General features: G+C 35.3%; 1 protein-coding gene across 14 annotated transcripts in view; it reads right to left on the bottom strand.

Moving 5' to 3' along the window:
• The window catches only part of CCSER2 (coiled-coil serine rich protein 2), a 138,653-nt gene that overhangs the window by 39,574 nt on the left and 78,079 nt on the right, over window positions 1-21,000 (bottom strand). For 13 of the 14 annotated variants that reach the window (XR_014827413.1, XR_014827410.1, XR_014827411.1 and 10 more), the window contains one exon: window positions 18,169-18,364. Coding sequence is in view for 9 of the 14 variants with exons in the window: in XM_084996403.1 (XP_084852529.1) it covers window positions 18,169-18,364 (196 nt within the window). In the remaining 5 variants the exon portion in view is untranslated. Of the gene's footprint in view, window positions 1-12,823; window positions 13,088-18,168; window positions 18,365-21,000 lie in introns of those variants that run through there. The other variant, XM_003359263.6, reaches the window with a different exon arrangement.

The following is a 21,000-nucleotide window of genomic DNA, read 5'->3' as shown; positions in this document are numbered from 1 at the left end:
AACTTGTAGTCTGACTCCAACCAATTTATTTTCTGCTTAAAAAAAAAAAAAATCAATATTCTCCAAGGGATTTAAACAAGATCAAGAGTTTGATAACACAACATTCAAATATCTAAGATGCAATCCAAAATTATTCAATGTACAAAGAAAACCTCAACTCACACAGAAAAAGACAATCAACAAACATCAATGCCAAAATAAAAGAGCAGCTAAGAGCTATTATAACAATTCTTTGAAAGTAAGAGCAAACTCTATAAGGGAATGAAAAGAAAGTCACAATAAAGACAGAATACATAAAGCGGAAACAAATGAAAATTTTAGAACTGAAAAGATTCAATAAGCAAAAGTTTTAAATGCAGATGAACTAAATACCAGCATTTGAGATAATGGAGTGAACTTACAGATCAACAGAAACCATCCAATCTGAACAATAAAGAGAAAAAAAGGGGAGTATGGGGGAAAAAACAGAGCCTGCTGCAGAAGCTGTGAGGCAGTAACAAAAGAGCTAATATTTGTATCATTGAAGTCATAGAAAGAAGGATATAAGGTAGAAAAAATATTTGAAGAAATAATGGATAAACATACCTCATATTTGGTGAAAAACATAAACCTATATATTTGAGAACCTCGATTAAAAAAATAGAAAATAGAAAATAGAGTGAGCTTTCTGAACAAAAGGTAATTTAACTAGAAGTAAGAGAAAGATAATCTTCAAACATTGGGAAAGTAAACAACAAACTTCTAAATCATCCATGGGTCAAAAGAAGACGTCTCAAGGCAAATAAGAAAATATTTTGAACTGAAGGAAAATGAAGACAGCACTTATCAAAATTTGCAGAATGCAACTAAAGCAATGCTTAGAAGGAAAAATCATTATATGAGATGCTTATAAGTAAAATAAAGGTATCAAATCCATAGTTAGAGCAAAATAAACCTGGAACAAACAGAAAGAAGAAAATAATAGAGTAGAAATTAATGAACTTGAAAATCAAGAAACAGAAATCAATGAAACCAAAAGGTTTTTTTAAACAAATGCAAAACCATTAGCAAAACTGCTAAAGGAGAAAGATAGAAAGCACATGTCAGAACACAAGACATATATCAAGAATGAAAGCAGGGATACCATTACAGATATCTCAAGCATTAAAAGTAAATAAGGCAAAAAATACTATAAGTGACTATGCACATACATTTGACAACTTCTATGAAATGGAGAAATTACTCAAAAACCACAAACTATCAAAACTTACACAAAATTAGACAACCTGGGTAGATGCATGACTACCGATAAAATGAATTCATAGTTTAAACCCTTCCATAAAACAAAGCCAGATGTATTCCTGGCAAACTCTTCCAAAATTTAAATGATTAATATCAGTTCTATACAATCTGTTAGAGAAGACAAAAACCAAGTTAATTAAATTAGAAAAATAATCAAATCAATTAATGATACCACTGTATAAGACTACAGATCAATATTTCTCAAGAAGAGACACAAAACTCCTTTACCACTATATCTGTGAATCAAATAAAAATATATATTTAAAGGAAAACACATCATGGGCAAGTGGGTAATTCTGAGAATGTAAAAGTTAGTTCAGTAGTCAAAAAGCAATATAACCCACTAAATCAAGAGATTAAAAAACTGTATTATTATTCCAGCAAATACAGATAAAGTTTCTGACAAAATTCAACATCCACTCACAATAAAACTCAGTGAACTAGGAACAGAAGAGAGCCTGTTAAAAGAGGAAATTCTAAGAATTCTCATCACAAAGAAAAAAAGTACTTTCCTATTTCTTTAATTTGTATCTATGATATGGTGGATAGTCACTAAACTTACTGTGATAATCATTTCATGATGTATGTAAGTCAAATCGTTATGGTGTACACTGTATACACTGCTATATGTCAATTTTACCTCAATAAAACTGGAAGAAAAATACAGAGAAATAGAAATAAAGCCATCTCCATTTAGACAATATAATTACTGGTGTAAAAAAAACCCCAAGTATCTATAATATTATTATGAGAAGTAACAATTAGGAAAGTACAAAGATATAAGACCAATAGACAAAAATCTACTATTTCTATGGCAAAGAACTGGAAATTTACAAAGAAAAATTAAATGCCACTTATAACAGACCTAAATCCACAAAACAAGCATAAATAAAAAAGAAAAAATTGAATTCCAAAATAAAAAAAGAAGTACTTAGGAATAAAACTAGCAAAATATAGACAAACTTTCTATATCAAGAAATAATATATATATGAGAAAGAAAGCAGAGATGACCTAAGTAAACAGAGAGAAATACTCTAATGATTGAAATGCAGTATTACTCAGATATCAACCCTTTTCCAAATTCAATTAGAGATCAGTGTCTTCCCAACCAATATCCCAGTAGGATTTTTTGTAGAAACAAAAGAGCTGCTTCTAAAATTTACATAGTAGAGCAAAAGAAATCAAATAGTCAAAAAATTCTAAAAAGAACAAAGCTGGAGGAGTTACACTTCTTTAAGACTTACTCTAAAGTTATTTTAAGAGTGAGTGATCAAAAGGACAAGCATTGATCAAAGAAACAGAAAAAAGTCCAGAAAGACTCACGCATATATGCTCAAAAGCATTTCTGACAAAAGTGCAAAGACAAATCAATAGAGAAAAGACAGTCTTTAAGAAATGGTCTTAGAATATCCCTATGCAATAAAATTCCTCACACCATATACAAGAATTCTCAAAACAGTAAATCTAAATGTTAAACTTCAAACTATTAAACTTCTCCAAATAAACAGAAAATATTTGTGACCTTTGGCTGGACAAAGATTTCTTAAATACGATACCAAAAACATGATTCATAAAAAAATAATAAACTTGACCTCAAAAATATGACTTCTGTTTTTTTTCTTTTCTTTCCCCCTTTTTTTTTAGGGCTGCAACTATGGCATATGGAAGATCATGGGCTAGGGGTCGAATCAGAGCTATAGGTGCAAACCTACGCCACAGCCTAGGCAACATGGGATCCAAGCCACATTACACCACAACCTGCGGCAACACTTGAATCCTTAACCCACAGTGAGGCCAGGATTGAACCCGCATCCTCAAGAACACTATGTTAGGTTCTTAATTGGCTAAGCCACAATGGGAAGTCCTGAGACTTCTGTTTTTTAAACAAACAAACAAACAAACAAAAACTATCAACAGAATGAAAAGAGAAGCCACAGATTAGGAGAAAATATTTGCAATAATTCAGGTAAAATACTGATCATGGATTCTAATTCCTGGAGAGAATTCATAAAGTGACTATTATTACAATAGTAACAACAAAAGTAATAATAACATGAAAGTCTAATGTTTTTAACTGACTTCATTAACACATAATTGTAAGTACTTGCCCAAAAAGCTAAATCCATTTTTTCAAATCATGTATCTACATGATAAAGGACTTATAAAGAACCAACAAAAATCGATAATTGGGAGCTCCCTTCATGGCTCAGCAGTTAACAAACCCATCTAGGATCCATGAGGATGCAGGTTCTATCCCTGGCCTCACAGTAGGTTAAGGATCTGGCACTGCCATGAGCTGTGGTGTAGGTTGCAGACACGGCTCAGATTCAGCACTACTGTGGCTGTGGTATAGGCCAGCAGCTGTAGCTCTGATTTGACCCCTAGCCTGAGAACTTCCATATGTCATGCGTGCAGCCCTAAAAAACAAATAATAATAATAATAATAATAAAACAGATGTTTTTGTTAATAGGCAAAAGAACACTTTATCAAAGATATACAAATGGCAAATAAGCCTATGAAAACATGTTCAAGAGCATTAGTCATTAGGCTAATGCAAATTAAAACCACAATGAGATACCAACACACACCTATGGAAAGGGCATTTGTTCCCCTTTTCAGCCACACCTGAGGCATATGGAAGTTCCTGGGCCAGACATCAAATACAAGCTGCAGCTGCAACCTACATCTCAGCCACGGCAATGCCAGATCCTTAACACTCTGTGCCAGGCTGGGGATTGAATTCAGGTCACCAGAGAGCTGCTGGATCATTAATCCACTGTGCCATAGTGGGAACTCCTGGGAAAGGCTTTTGAAAAACACTGACAATACCAAGTGTGGATAAGAATGCAGAATAACTAAAACTTTCATGAGCGCTGGTGGGAATACAAACTCACATAACCACTTTGAAAAACAGTTCAACAATTTCTTAAAAAAGTTAAATATATACTGGAATTCCCTTGTGGTACAGTGGAATAAGGATTCAGTGTTGTCACAGCAGTGGCTTGGGTCAATCCCTAGCTGCGGGTGCAGCAAACAAAAAAAATTAAATATACACTTACCATACAATTCAGCAATCCCACCCCTAGATATTTACTCAAAAGAAACGAAACCACGCTCACATGAAAATCTATGCATGAATGTTTATAGTGAGAGGCTTTAGTCAAAACTGCCCCAAATTGGAAAGAGACACAGATATCCTTCAACTGGTAAAGGATAAACAGACTATGGTATATGCATATAATACTACTCAGTAATAAACAGAAACAAACTACTGATACGTGTTATAGCATGAATGAATTTGAAATTCATTACAGTAATTGAAAAACCCAGACTCCAAAGACTGAATAATACACAATTCCATGTATGTGACAGTCTTGAGAAGGCAAAGCTACATAGCCATAAAACAGAGCAATGGTTGTGAGGAGCTAGAAGTAAATAAAGGGATTGACTTTAAAGGGGGGAAAAGGGAAAAATTAAGGTGTAACTGTAATAGCTACACAGATGCATGCATATGTCAAAGCTCACAGATCTGTACACAAAAAAGACTGAGTTTGACTGCATGTACATCATACCTCAATACAACAATACTAGGTTGAATGGTGTCCCCCTACAAATTCATGCTAACCCAGAACTTATGACTATGACTTCATTTGGAGATGTAATAAAGTTGAAGTCATACTGGGTGAGGGTAGGGCCTAAATCTAACATCACTAGTGCCTTTATAAGAAGACAAACTTGGACACATGGGTCATGTGAAGACAGAAGCAGATTTGAGTGATGCATCTACAAGCCAAAGAATGCCCAGGCCTGACAGCAACCTCCAGAAGCTAGAGAGGCGAAGAAGGGCCGTCTCCTAGAGCCTTCAGAGAAAAGATGGCCCTAATGACACTTTGTTTTTGTTTGTTTTGTCTTTTTAGGGCCACACCCATGGCATATGGAGGTTCCCAGGCTAGGGTTTGAATCAGAGCTAAATGTAACTGCTAGCCTGCACCACAACCATAGCAATGCCAGATCCAAGCGGCATCTTCGACCTACACCACAGCTCACAGCAACACTGGATCCTTAACCCACTGAGTGAGGCCAGGGATAGAACCTGCGTCCTTGTGGATGCTGGTCAGATTTGTTCCCACTGGGCCACGAAAAGAACTCCCCTAATGACACTTTGATTTCAGATTTCCAGCCTCTAGAACTTCGAGAGAATAAATTTTGTTATATGCCATCCAGCTTATAGCACTTTGTTATGGCATCCCTAGAAAACTAATATAAGACCTGACTAATAAAAAACAATTAAAAGCAAACAAAAAGAAACACCAGACAAATCTCAATAATCACAAGTAAAATAAAGCTGACATAGCAGTATCACTATAAGAGGTTATAATGAAAGTATAATTAAAGATGAAAAGCATTAATGAGGGTAAAGAAAAACTTTAATTAGTGATCACAGAACAATCCACCAAAAAGACACGCCAATCATAAAGATTTATATACCTAATAAAATATCCTAAAGACACTAAAAGATTAATATAATAATATACTGCTACTTGAAACATAGAGAATATATGTCTTATTCAAACAAATGAAAACAGATCATACTAACCCAGGGGTTAACAAACATAGTCTACAGGACAAATCCAGTCAACTGTCTACTTTTATTACAGTGGATAAGCTAAAAATGGTTTCTATATTTTAAAATGGTTACTTTTTTTGGGTCTTTTTAGGGCTGCACCCACAGCATATGGAGGTTCCCAGGCTGGGGGTTGAATAGGAGCTGTAGCTGCCAGCCTATACCATAGCCACAGCAACACCAGATCTGAGCTGCATCTGTTACCTACATCACAGCTCATGGCTCCTTAACCCACTAAGCAAGGCCAGGGATTGAACCTGCGTCCTCATGGATGCTAGTCAGATCGTTTCTACTGAGCCATGACAGGAACTCCATAAATGGTTAATAATTAAATTATTTTATTAATATCTACATAACTTCAATTTTGCCTCTTGCCTAAGACTGCTAAAACTATTTACTATATGGCCAAAAAAAAGTTTTCCAACACCTGCTTTAGGACACAAAGGAAATACCAACACATTTCAAAGGATTTATATCACATAAATATTATTCTTTATTATTAATGTATTAAGATTAGAAATCAATTAAAATATGAAAGCCTCATATACCAAACCAGTATTTTTGAAAAATGAAAAAAATTCATTGAAATAAAATAAATTTATAGTACAGCCCAAGATAATTGGGACAGTCAGTAATGATTAAGGTATTGCCATGCCTCAAAGGGAAAAGAAAAAAGGCTTTCAATTTTTTAAAACAGTCTAGTAGTCTAGACTCATGAGATCAAAGACGGAAAAAGCTTATTTCCATCAAAGCATAAGAGCTTAAAGATCATGAATGTAATCTTCAACTAAATCAATAATAAAACCACCTACCCAAATAACTTTGATATGAAATAATGGTAGTAGTCTCTATAAAACCTTGACTAAGATGAATAGTGTTTAGGCCAAAATCAGGAAACACTCTGAGAAAAGCTTTTTAAGCACAGGGGAAGGGAATCATAAAATGTAGAGAAAACATTCTTTTAAAAAAAAAAACACACTGAATAACAAACAACTATGAACGAAATGTTCATGCTTCACACTACACATCCTAAGGAGCTAACATTTACTGACCAGTGCTGGCCGCTGTTTAAGCATTTTACATAAACATATTTAATAAATGCATTAATGAAAAAGTAATACATAAAAATTATAAAACACAACTGCACAAAAGTAAGCAATTCATAGTTAACTGATTGTCCAAGTATTCTCCCTACTTTACTAAGTATCTTAGCAGTCTCTATGGGTTCTAGTTAGGATTTTTAAACTCTGAACGCAATTAACCTTAAGCTGATTAACTCCTGTCATTAGCATGTTACTACAGATTCAAAAAGACAGGAAAAACTTCTGTTCTAGGATCGCTTAAGAGAACCGATGCCAGCGAACCATCTATCACTTTCGTTTTTTGACAAAGCATAAAGATAAACTTGTGTTCTAATATTAAACTCTTTGTATTAACTTGTTAGAAAACCCTATAACAAACTCAGTCTTACCCACGTGGTTCTTCCATGCGTTTGCAAAAACTGGGATCTTCCTATGAGTTCCAGAGCAGCTGCAATGGACATGGACACTTGAAATGACTAACCAAAAAGTTTGGCAGTGTTGACTAATCTCTGCTGACAAGCATCATCAGTGATGTCAACAAAGCTGCCTGTGTTTCAAATATGCTACAACACAATTACAAGAGGCATCCTAGGAAAGGGAATAGAGGAAGAGAAGAGGTGTTTTGTTTTGTTTTCATTTTCTTTTCAAAAGTCACTTTAAAAAAAGTATATGGATGAACACCACATTATACAAAATGTAGAATGTGCACTGAAAATAATTTTTGAGTAATAATATAATTCATCTATGGGATTTAAAATCTAGTGATCCAAACTACATTTAAGCCTGATTTGCAGTGTTTCAGAGACGAGCTGATCCTCACAGATGGTTGGGACAAAGACATTTTAGAATCAGAATAATCTACCTGACATTCAGATTGACAGAACATTGCTGTATATGGGTGAAGTCGGTAATATTCTAAACAAACTTTACTTACAAATTAAAAGTTTAGACTTTTTAATTAAACCTGTGTTTAATTTGTACATATGTGAATCAGGATATGCTTTTCTATAGGTTTCCTTTTTTCACTTAAAAATATTAGCTGTAGATTTCTAATTATTCTACATTTAAAAATATTTAACAGCAGAAATTGGCACAACACTGCAAATCAACTATACTTTATTTTATTTTATTTTTTTGCCTTTTCTGGGGCCATTCCCGTGGCATATGGAGGTTCCCAGGCTAGGGATCGAATCAGAGCTGTAGCCACCAGCCTAGCCAGAGCAACATGTGATCCGAGCCGCATCTGCCACCTACACCACAGCTCATGGCAACGCCGGATCCTTAACCCAATGAGCAAGGCCAGGGATCGAACCCACAACCTCATGATTCCTAGTCAGATTCGTTAACCACTGAGCCACGACAAGAACTCCAAATCAACTATACTTTAATAAAAAATTTAACTCTTCAAACCATCTGGGTTTACTATAATATAGAACAAGAAACTAAATAATTGCTGCTAGAACTAGTTTTTTCTCAGCATTTACTTCAAAACCCATCTGTATCCAACCGATTTTAGTAGGTACTTCAACACATCTGAGTTTTTTATTCTCTTCCACTGTTCTGCTTCTGTTTGTGTCAATATTATACCCTACTCTAGGAGTTCCCGTCATGGTGCAGCAGAAACAAATCCGACTAGGAACCATGAGGTGGCTTGATCCCTGGTTCCACTCAGTGGGTTAAGGATCCAGCGTTGCTGTGAGCTGGGACATAGGTTGAAGACGCGGCTCAGGTCCCGCGTTGCTGTGGTGTAGACCAGCAGCTGTAGCTCTGGTTGGACTCCTGGCCTGGGAACCTCCATATGCCTCAAGTGCATAAAAAAAAAATATTACCCTACTCTAAACGGTTTTCCCTTCTCTTTTTGTCCTTCTCAATGTACACAAATCTTATGCTTTGGTAGTAACAATTTTTGATGAATCCCCAAAATAAAGCTGTTGTGATTTTGGCTGAAATTGTATTACCTCTACAAATAGTACTGGGAAGAACTATGGGTTCCAATCATACACTCCGATTATAGCTTATCTTTGTTGTTTTAAAAACATCATTCTTTCCACCCACCCAAAACCCCATACACACAAATACCCCAATCTTGGGAGATAGGTCTCCTAGGTGCCTCTCATGGACTGGACTCCCTGGCAATGCCCTGGAAGGAAATGCTAAGGCATTCACATGAGATCTGGCTTCAGGGGAATTAGCAACTCTGTTTAGAAGCTTGAGGACCCTAACAGTTCAGTGTGTCCCCCAGAAATTCCCATGTGACACGCCAACACATCATTCTTACAATTATTTAATACATACATGTCCTCCTAGACTATAAGGTAGTTGTCTTGGTTACTATATTAATATCCATGGGATATGGTAATTTTTACAATATTTATCCTTCCTACAGATCATAAGTGTTTTCTTTAAATATTTCATACAAAGTTGTACAGGGTTTGTTTTTTTTTTTTTTAGGACCACGCCTGTGGCGTATAAAGTTCCCAGGTTAGGGGTCAAATCGGAGCTAGCGGAGCTATGCCACAGCCACAGCAACAGGGAACCTAGCTGCATCTTCGACCTACACCACAGCTCAGGGCAACGCCAGATCCTTAACCCAATGAGCGGAGCCAGGGATCAAACCCACTCATGGATACTAGTTGAGTTTGTTACCACTGAGCCACAACAGGAACGCCTGTAGGGTTCTTTATGAAGCATCACAAACATCTCTCAGTAGATTTACTGATAATCTCATGTTTTACTGATGAGGTGGTTATTTCATTATTTCAAATTTAAATCTTCATTATCCTTGGAGTCCTGAATATTGTACTGTTTTAACTACTAGAACAGAATTTTTTTGGAATATGTCCCACAATAAAGAATATATTTTACATTACAACCATATACACATATACTTGAATGTGTATCACGCACACATGCATGTGTGCACATACATACATCTAAAAGGATGATACTGGATAGATGGCAGACAGAGAGGTAGATATAGATGTCACTCTAAAAACAAGTTCACAAAACAGTATCTGTCCCCTTGATAATTTTCATACTATTCTATTTTATTAGAGAAAAAGGCTAGTTATGATGGACAAAATTTATCTCAAAACTCGCTAACCTATTTTATTTTATTTGCTTTTTAGGGCCGCACCTGTGGCATATGGAGGTTTCCAGGCTAGGAGGTCTGGTCAGAGCTGTAGCCTCTCGCCTACAACATAGCCACAGCAATGTGGGATCCACGTCATGTCTGCGACCTATACCACAGCTCATGACAACACTGGATGCCTGACCAACTTAGCGAGGCCAGGGATTAAACCTGTATCTTCATGGACTAGTCGTATTCATTTCCGCTGTGCCATGACAGGAACTCCTCACTAAACAATTTTAATGCACAGTTTTGAGAACAATTCACTAGGTATAGGAAGAGAATTATGTCTTCTTTCTTTGCATCTTCATTACTACCACAATCCTTGATACTCAACAAGTATTTAGTAAGGTATACTGAATGATGAAATAACAATAAATGAATTATTAAAGTAAATGGAATTAGTTTTTTGAGCAGCTACATAAAATTGTAAGCAATACAAATAATTAAAAACCTTTGACCTTCACATTTTTATCATTGTTGATGTTGCTATTATTGGCAGCAAATTAATAGTTAACATTTATTAACTGCTTTCTATGCATCAGACACTATGCTTAGTGCTTTATCTGAATTTCCTCATGCTTCCTTTACAACAGTCTTAAGATAGTAGCTATTGTAATATCTATTTCTTTTATAAGGAAATCCAGGCATAGGAAGCTTAAGTACATTATCCAAGATCATACAACAAACAAGTGGAAGAAGTGGCCTAAATTAAAATTCTAAAGTTTTTAATATATCTATTCTTACTAACTTTCATCATTAATCTAGAGATTCAGCATTATCTCAATTATCCCACAACTGAAACTAACTCAAATATCGATCAACAGGTAAATGGATAAAAATAAAATTGTGGTACTTATGTATATAATGGAATGCTATTTAACAATAAAGAAGAATATACTGAAACTCACAAAACACAAATGAGTATCAAAACCATTATGATGAGTTAAAAAAAAAAATCCAGAAACAAAAAGAACACACATTAGATAATCTAGAAGATAAAACTTTTAGATGAAATTCTAGAAAGAGCAAAATTTTAGTAAGACAAAGCAGAACAAAGGCTGCCTGGGCCAGCTTTGAGACAAGACTGACTGCAAAAGGACATGAGAGAATTTTAGCAGCAAGAGAAAGTTCTGTATCTCTCTCTCTCTCTTTTTTTTTTTTTTTTGTCTTTTGTCTTTTTAGGGCCGCACCTGCAGCCAGGCATGGGGATTCAGAATTTTAGTGGGTTAAGGGGGGGCATCTGAATAGAAGAGGTGATGACGGTGGTGGTGAGAAGCTCGTTACAGTCAGGAGAACTGGTCAAAAGAGTTTAAAATGTATATATGTATTCGCTTTTTATGGCCGCATCTGTGGCCCCAGTTCCCAGGCTGGGGAAGAATTGGAGCTGCTGCTGCCAACCTACACCACAGCCACAGTCACACTAGATCCAATCCATGTTTGCGATCTACACAGCTCATGGCAATGCCAGATCCTTAACCACTGAGAAAGACCAGGGATGGAACCCACATCCTCATGGATGCTAGTCAGGAATTCCCAAAAGAGTAAATACATTAAGGTCACCAAAGTTGAGAGAAAACTGAGGAAGTGCTGCAGTCTGAAGAAATCTACAGAAACATGACAAGTAAAAATGGTGTGTGATTCTAAACTGAATCTGTCTACTATAAAGGATACCACCAAAACAAACAGCAAAACCTGAACAGGCTCTGAGGATTAAATGGTGGTATGGTGTCAGTGTTGATCTCCTGATTCTGAAATGTGCAATAAAGCCACAATTAAATATCACTTAGATTCCATTACATGACAAAAACTGACCAGTTGGATAATACCAAGTGTTGCACAGACATAGAACAATGGCGAAAAAAAAAAAAAAGCATCTAACTACTTGAAGGGAGTGAAACAGATTGAACAATTTTGGAAAATAGTTTGGTATTTCTAGAGTAGGATGTTTCCATGCTCCATGATTAAGAAATTCCACTTCTACTTAGTTATTACTTCAGAAAAAATTTCACACATATATATCAGGAAAACTTCATATCAACATTATTTGTCATAGTAAAAAGAAAAAATCTACGTAGAAACAAAATGGATATCAAGAGTAAAATGAACAAAGAAATTGTTCATAGAATAGTACAAAAATGAAAATGAATGAGGTAGAACTAAACATAAGTATGAAAGGACCTTAAAGAAAATGCTGAATGTAAAAAGCAATTCACAGAGAAATACAGTATAGTTCCATTCATATAAAGTACTAAAAGAGACAAAACTAGTGTTCATAAGGACACAAAGATGGTTAAAAAAATAAAAGAAAAAACAAGGGAAATGGTAGATTCTGGAAAGGGAAGACACTGCAATCAGGAAGGATCACATAGCTTCTTAATGTCTCATTTCTGATGGTGAGTACAAACTTGCTTCACATTATTCATTAAAGCATTATGTTGTGTATGCTCTTTTATGTATATTTCATAAACTTTTCTTCTCCTGGATTGATGGGAAAAGTCTGAGGATAGAGAAACATGAATACATGACTGTTCTGTGGTTCTCTGTGCTCAAGTGGTAATCATTCTTAGGGCACTCACTTTTAGTGCACTCACCCAGGATGCTGCTGCTGTAAATATTCCATCCAATACCCTGCACCCAACAACCCTCTCCCCTCACACACAGAGAGGGATACTCAGAGAGAGAGACAGACAAGAGAACTATGTGAGGGGCAAATTATTGGTTTATTCTCAACACTGGAGGCAAAAGGAAATAACAAAACATTTGTATATCATGCTTGACAGTTCATAAAACACTATTGTATACTTCTCTATTTTTATCACCCAAACAGGTAGGCAGGGTATGAATCGCCAGGATCAAATATTTTGCAATCCCAAATAAAAATGTCAGAAAGAGGTAACATCATGTTCTTCTCATTATTCCACTTTAGATTTTTCATTTCTTACTCCAAGGTCAAAACAGATGCTGACTGTAATAATATGATAAAAACCAACAGGGAAAATAATGAAATAAGAGGGAAGAAAATGGATAAGCATAACTACTTTGGAAAACTGTTTTTTATGTATCTACTAAAGCTGACTCCACTCATATACCTAACAAAAATACACACATATATATTCATCAAAAGACATATGTGATAATATTGTAGCAGCTCTATTCATAATAACCAAAATTTGGAAAACTAAGTGTCTATCAACTGTAGAACAAATGAAATAAATTGTGGTATATTCACATCATGTAATGCTTTACAGCAATGAGAACAAATGCAAAAAATGAATGCTTCACAAATAGAATGGTGAGCGAAAGCAGTCAGATATAAAAAGTGGATATAACATACTCCTTCCTTTAGGTAAAGTTCAAATACAGGAAAACATTTACATTTTCAGAAATCAAGGGGTCACTATTAGAAATGTGGGTAGTGACTGGAAGGGGCTCTGATCTGAGGTCCTGGTGAAGTTCTCTTTCTTGCTGAGTGCTGGCTCCATGAGTACTTTCAGTTTATGAAAACTGACTGAGATAGACATTTATGAAATGCACCTTTCTCTACATGCATATAATGCTTCGAGTGGTTGAAACAGGAAGTAAAAAATTAAAGTAAGGAGATATGATAATGCTAAAAAAATTTATTTTCTGTATGTGACTATGTCTTTAAATCAGAATCAAAAATTCTTATTTAATATTAGAAAAGGAATACAAAAATACAATACCTTTAAAAACTGCACCCCAAAAAATCAAATACCTGGGAATAAACCTGACCAAGGAGGTGAAAGACTTATATGCTAAGAACTATAAAACATTTATTAAGGAAATTAAAGAGGATTCAAAGAAATGGAAAGATATTCCACATTCCTGGTTGGGAAAAATTAATATTACAAAAATGACCATACTACCCAAAGTGATATACAGATTCAATGCAATTCCTATCAAATTACCCATGACATTTTTCACAGAACTAGAACAAATGATCCAAAAATTTATATGGAACCACAGAAGACCCAGAATTTCCAAAGCAATCCTGAGGAACATAAACCAAGCAGGAGGCATAACTCTCCCAGACTTCACGCACTGTTACAAAGACACAGTAATCAAGACAGTGTGGTACTGGTACCAAAACAGACATACAGACCAATGGAACAGAATAGAGAACCCAGAAAGAAACCCAGACACCTTCAGTCAATTAATCTTCGACAAAGGAGGCAAGAATATAAAATGGAAAAAAGTCTTTTCAGCAAGTGGTGCTATGAAAATTGGACAGCAGCATGTAAATAAATGAAATTGGAACACACCCTCACACCATGCATTCGAAATGGCTTAAAGACTTAAAAAGAGAACATAGGCAAAACATTCTCTGACGTTAACCTTACAAATGTTTTCTTAGGTCAGTCTCCCAAAGCAACAGAAATAAAAGCAGAAATAAACCAGTGGGACCTCATCAAACTGACAAGCTTTTGCACAGCAAAGGAAACCATAAAAAAAAAAAACCAAAAAGACAACTTACAGAATGGGAGAAAACAGTCTCAAACGATGCAACTGACAAGGGCTTCATCTCTAAAATACACAAACAGCTTACGCAACTCAACAGCAAAAAAGCCAACAATGCAATTGAAAAATGGGCAAAAGACCTGAATAGACATCTCTCCAAAGAAGATACACAGATAGCCAACAAGCACATTAAAAAAATGCTCAACATCACTAATTATCAGAGAAATGCAAATCAAAACTACTATGAGGTACCACCTCACACCAGTCAGAATGGCCATCATTAACAAGTCCACAAATAACAAATGCTAGAGGGGGTTGTGGAGAAAAGGGACCCCTCCTGCACTGTTGGTGGGAATGTAAATTGGTATAACCACTATAGAAAACAGTATGGAGGTACCTTAGAAACCTATATATAGAACTACCATATGATCCAGCAACCCCATTCTTGGGCATATATCTGGACAAAACTTTCCTTGAAAAAGTCACATGCACCTTTATGTTCACTGCAGCACCATTCACAATAGCCAAGACTTGGAAACAACCTAAATGTCCATCGGCAGATGAATGGATTAAGAAGATGTGGTATATATACACAATGGAATACTACTCAGCCACAAAAAGAATGACATAATGCCATTTGCAGCAACATGGATGGACCTAGAGACTCTCATACTAAGTAAATAAAGTCAGAAAGACAAAGACTAATACCATATGATATCACATATCTGGAATCTAATATATGGCACAAATGAATCTTTCCGCAGAAAAGAAAATCATGGACACGGAGAACAGACTTGTGGTTGCCAATGGAGAGGGGGAGGGGGTGGAATGGACTGGGAATTGGGGTTAATAGGTGCAAACTATTGCCTTTGGAATGGATAAGCAATGAGATCCTGCTGTCTAGCACTGGGAACTATATCCAGTCACTTACGATAGAGCATGATAATGTGAGGAAAAGAAATGTATATGTGTATTTGTGACTGGGTCACCTTCCTGTACAGTAGAAAACTGACAGAACACTGCAAACCAGCTATGATGGAAAAAATAAAAATCATTAAAAAAACAGAAAAAATACAATGTAAAATGGATTAGAATGTAGTAGACTTTCCTCAGTAGCTAAAGTGGATGCTAGAAAAGCAATGCCTTCAAATTTCTAAGGGAAAACTCACTTCTACCCCAGCCAAACTATTCCATCCCTGCCAAATTATGAATATCAAAATGTGAGAGTAGTTAAGAGAGATCTTCTATAATGAAGTAACTACAAAAAAATGTACTATCCATTTACCATCTCTTAAAGTAATTAAGGATATTCCCCAGCTAAAATGAAGAGAGTAAACTAAAAAAAAAAAAGAAAAAAAAAAGCTAACATTATCCAGGAAATAATGAATCCAATTCCAGAATATAACCAGAACAAATCCCAAAAAAGTTCTAAAGAAGCTACGGATAACAACCTGTTTAGATTCAAAAAGGTTGACTAAGATGGAGAGAGGGCAAAATTACTGTTTTTTCACTAAGCCTCTGGACACTATGAGAATTTTTTTGAACCATTTTTTATAACACTAAAGTTTTTTTTAATTCAGTAATATTAAAAGGGAAAAATTAAGAGGCAGTTATATGAAATATTAGACTAATTCAGCTTTTAACCTCTTTTGGGAAACTTTAAAGATGTCCTAAAAAGATTCTGAAATTTTCCTCTCATAATTTTGTTTCCACTGCATAAACAAAGGGGAAAGTCAATTTGATCAGTATGTGTATGTACCATGTAAAATTTCAGAGCCAATAATGACAGAAAAGATCCATTAACATATTCACAGTTTTTCATAAAGTACCTCAACAGTTTTCTATTTTTATGGTGTTTAACACTGGTTACCAACTGATCTATTTTATACTGAATTATGTTATTTCTCTCATCATTATAAGTAGCCTTGTCTTAATTAGATGGTATTTAATCACGTTTTATGTTTCAGAGCAATAACCCAAACACAAAAGAGGGTATGTGGTATAGCTAGTACAATGACTAACTCTAAGTAGATATTTAACATATATTAGCTATTTCCCACATTTTCTACCTCCTCTTTTGCTTGACTCTGAATCTCCTTATCAGAGAATCTCCCCAGACCAGCAAGCAGATAAATACTATAAACAGAATCTATCTCCTAGTTACAGTTAAACTAGGTTGTAAGCTCTTTGGGTATTTCAGTCATGGAATCTCGTTCTGCCTTGAGATGAGTCCAACAATCTCAAATCCAAAAAGGATCCTTCACTTTCTTACTCCCAGCCTTAGCACAGAAAAGGGTCTTTTCAAAAGGTAGTCAAATATCTACAACAATGGAATAGTCCAGAGAATCTACAATCAAGCAACATAGAATAGTTTGCATGACTAACAGGATATTTACAGGATATTGTAGTTATGAGCATAGGAGCCATATTCCACTTAAACTAGGCTTTACTAAGCATATATCTTGAGCTTGGTTTTAATGGCCACCAGAAATTCTAAGACTTGGTTCCCACTCAAAAGAAACTAGAATATACAACCCTGAGGAAGGTAACTCAGAAAGTAAGTTGACCAAAGAATCTAGACTGTTTTTTCTCAACAATAATTTTAAGTTAAACTTGGCTAGTCAACAAAAGACAAATATAGATTTAAAACTAAAAAAAAGATATTCATGTTTAGGATAGCAGGAGGTTTGGGACTGGCATACGCACACTGAGATAAATCGAATGACTGGCCAATGGGGACCTGCTGTAAAGCACAGAGAACACTACTCAGTATTCTGTGACAATCTATGTGGGAAAATAATCTGAAAGAGAATGGATGTGTGTACATGTGCAACTGAATCACTTTGTTGTACAGCAGAAATTATCACAACCTTGTAAGTCACCTATAATTCAATAAAGCTTTAAAAAATGAAAAAAAGACATTCATGATTTAAAATTAGTATTTTATTCCTTAGCTTTCTGTTTTGCATTGGCCCTTGTCTGTATGTGCTACATGTTCCAACAAAGAAAGTACAGTTGACTCAGAAGCCAGGTTCTACCATCAGCTCACTCTGTGTATGAACAAACCACATCACTGCATGAGTCTAGATTTTCTCAATGAGAGACAGAGGGGATCCAGAAAGATTAAACTTGAAAGTTTGAGATGAAAGTGAAATTATATGACTATGATCATGTAAATGGCTATTTCTTATTTCCAACTTAGCTGAAATTATAGTAGCAGTCACTGATGACTGAATACCTATGTTTCAGGTATTAGATCACTCAATTTACAACTACTAACTCTAATTCTCTCAATAATCTTACAATGTTGGTACTGTAAAAATGAGGAAACAGAAACAGAGATTGGCTTACCAAAGATCACACAGCTATGCTGGGGACTGTGGAGACTCTCATGTAAAATCCCATGTTTTTTTCTTCTCAGAAAAGTTTCTACTATGAACTATTTACAATCATTTTCTCTCCACAAATCTAAATACACATTAGAATCTCAACTTTACTTTGAAAAAAGAAGTAGATCTATTTTGCAATTCAAAGTATGAGAGCTGAAAATGTTCACTGCGTACTCACCTGATGTAGCAGCCGTTTCAGTTTGAGTAACTGAGTTTTTACAGCGGTGCAATCCTGAACCATGTGCCGGAGGGTCATCTCATCCAGTATCACTGTATTTTCTGGTACATCTACAAACATCTTCTGAGCCTGGAAAAAGGGGGTTCCTCCATAGCTTTCAAAATGACCCAAAGGAGATTCTCTATAAGGAGAGCCTCTGGAAGGACAAGGGAAGAAGTTGGAGGGAAAAGATATACAATATAATTTCAGAAAGAAATAACAGTTATGAAATTATTATAGTGATTATTACAAATCATTTATCATTATCACAAAACCTTCAACTTTTACTCCCCTCAGATACTAAATTTGTTTCCACTGCAAGGTTCAATCAATTTTAGCTGTCATGAATACAATTATCATCTGTATTCCCCCTTTTGTGTATTTTACACATTGGATAAATAAATTTTATTCCTTAAGAACTAGAGTAGAAACAAAAACCTCTGGGAAAAGGCCTCATCAGGAAAAAATTACAATTATTTTCTTTCCCTGCACTCATTGTCTGATCTTTGGCTTTTAACTTTAATTACCCTCTTAAACCTCATGTTTTTTTAGCCACTAACTATGCTACCCTTATTAATTTGCAGTTTGGACACACCCTTAGGCTCCTATTTCTTGAAAGTCCCAGCAGACAGTTAAGACAGATAGACTGTTATTCTTTTAATCTGAGTCACAGCTTGACAGCAAGTTATTTTGTGGGTATCAATAGAGTGATTCTAAAGTTTATACAAACAGGCAAAAGGCCCAGAATAACTAATATAATACTGAAAAAGAAAGTCAGAACACTGACACTATTTGACTTCCAGATTTACTGTATCAAGTGACTGTAATTAAGACTGTGGTAGAGACAGAAAGATCAGTGGAACAGAATCCAGAATCCAGAAATACACTCATATATATAGTCAACTGATATTTGGTAAAGGAGCAATGACAATTCAACCTGGGCAATCTTTTCATTTTGTTTTGTTTTTTGGCCACATCTGCATCAACATATGGAAGTTCCTATGCTGGGGACTGAACCCACACCACAGCAGCAACCCAGCAACTCCAGATCCTTAACCCACTGCACCACAAGAAAACTCCAATGATGGCAATTCAAAGGAGAGAGGATAGTCTTTTCAACAAATAGTACTGAAACAATTAGTCATTGATTTCCAAAAAATGACCTTTCACACCTTTCACAAAAATTAATCAACATGGATAAAAAACCTTAATGTAAAATGCAAAACTACAAAATAACAAGGGAGAAAATTCAGGTGACTTTGGCAGTACATTTTTAGATAGAACACAAAGAGTACAATCCATGAAAGAAAAAACTGACAAGTTGGACTCTATAAAATTAAAAATGTCTGCTCTATGAAAAACACCATTAGGAGAATGAGAAGCCAAACCCACACTGGAGAAAATATTTGTAAAATACTTATCTGATAAAAAACTGGTATAAATACCTCTTAAAATTCAACAAGAAAATAACCCAACTTAAAAATGAGCTAAAGATCTAATCAGAAATCTCACTAAGAAAATATACAGATGGCAAATAAGTATATGAAAAAATACTCAACATCATACATCAGGGACTTGCAAATTAAAACAATGAGATGTCACTACACACCTATTACAAAAGTTAAAATCCACAACACTAAAGGCTGACAAGTTTGTGTATGAACAGGAGCTCTCACTCATTGCTGGAGGAAATATAAAATGTACAGACACTTTGCAAGATAAATTGGCAGTTTCTTTACCAAACTAAACATATCTTTACCATAGGACCCAGGTAATCATGCTTTTGGAGTTCCCGTAGCAGCTCAGTGGAAACCAATCAGACTGGTATCCATAAGGATGTAGGTTGGATCCCTGGTCTTGCTCAGTGGGTTAAGGATCCAGCATTGCTATCAGCTGTGGTGTGGGTCACAGATGCAGCTCAGATCCCGTGCTGCTGCAGCTGTGGTGTAGACCAGCAGCTGCAACTCCAATTCCACCCCTAGCCTGGGAACCTCCATGTGCCATGGATGTAGTCCTAAAAAAAAAAAAAAAAAAAAAAAAAAAAAGACACACAAAAAATCATGCTTTCAACCTATTTACCAAAATGAGTTGAAAACTTATCCACATAAATGTTTACAGCAGCTTCATTCATAACTGCCAAGTTTAGAAGCAATCAAGATATCCTTCAGTAGGTGAATGGATAAACAACTGTAGTTCATCCATATAATGGACTATTATTTAGTGATTAAAAAGAAATGACTGTTCTTTAGTGATATAAAGCCATGGAAAGACATGGAGGAACCTTAAATACATACTGCTATTTCCAACTACATGACATTCTGTAAAAGGTAAAGTTTTGGGGACCATAAAAAGATCATTGTTTACCAGGACTGTTGATGAGGGTAGGGATAGGTAGAAGAAAGGGATGAACAGATGGAGAATGTGGGATTTCAAGAGCCAGCAAAATTACTCTGCATGATATAATAATGGTATATACACATCATTATACATTTGTCAACGTCCACAGAATGTACACATAACTTAATGGTTCAAGGCATTTAAAATGAATCCTAATGTAAACTGTGAATTTTAGTTAATAATAATGTATCTATATTTGACTCACTAATTGTAAATATACTACACTAACATTGCAAATATTCTACACTAATGTAAGATGTTAACAGCAGGGAAACCATGTATAAAATAAGGTGAGGGAGTGTATAAGAACTCTCTGTACTTTCTGCTCAAACATTCTGCAAACCTAAAACTGCTCTAAAAAATTAAGTTTATTAATTTTAAAAAATCATGACAGAA

Source organism: Sus scrofa, chromosome 14 (genome assembly GCF_054392235.1).
Source record: "Sus scrofa isolate SSC_HxYL_T2T_F1_AM1 chromosome 14, Sscrofa_HxYL_maternal_Yorkshire_Landrace_v2.0, whole genome shotgun sequence".
Classification (NCBI taxonomy): domain Eukaryota; kingdom Metazoa; phylum Chordata; class Mammalia; order Artiodactyla; family Suidae; genus Sus; species Sus scrofa.
This window is presented reverse-complemented; position numbering and strand designations above follow the sequence as displayed.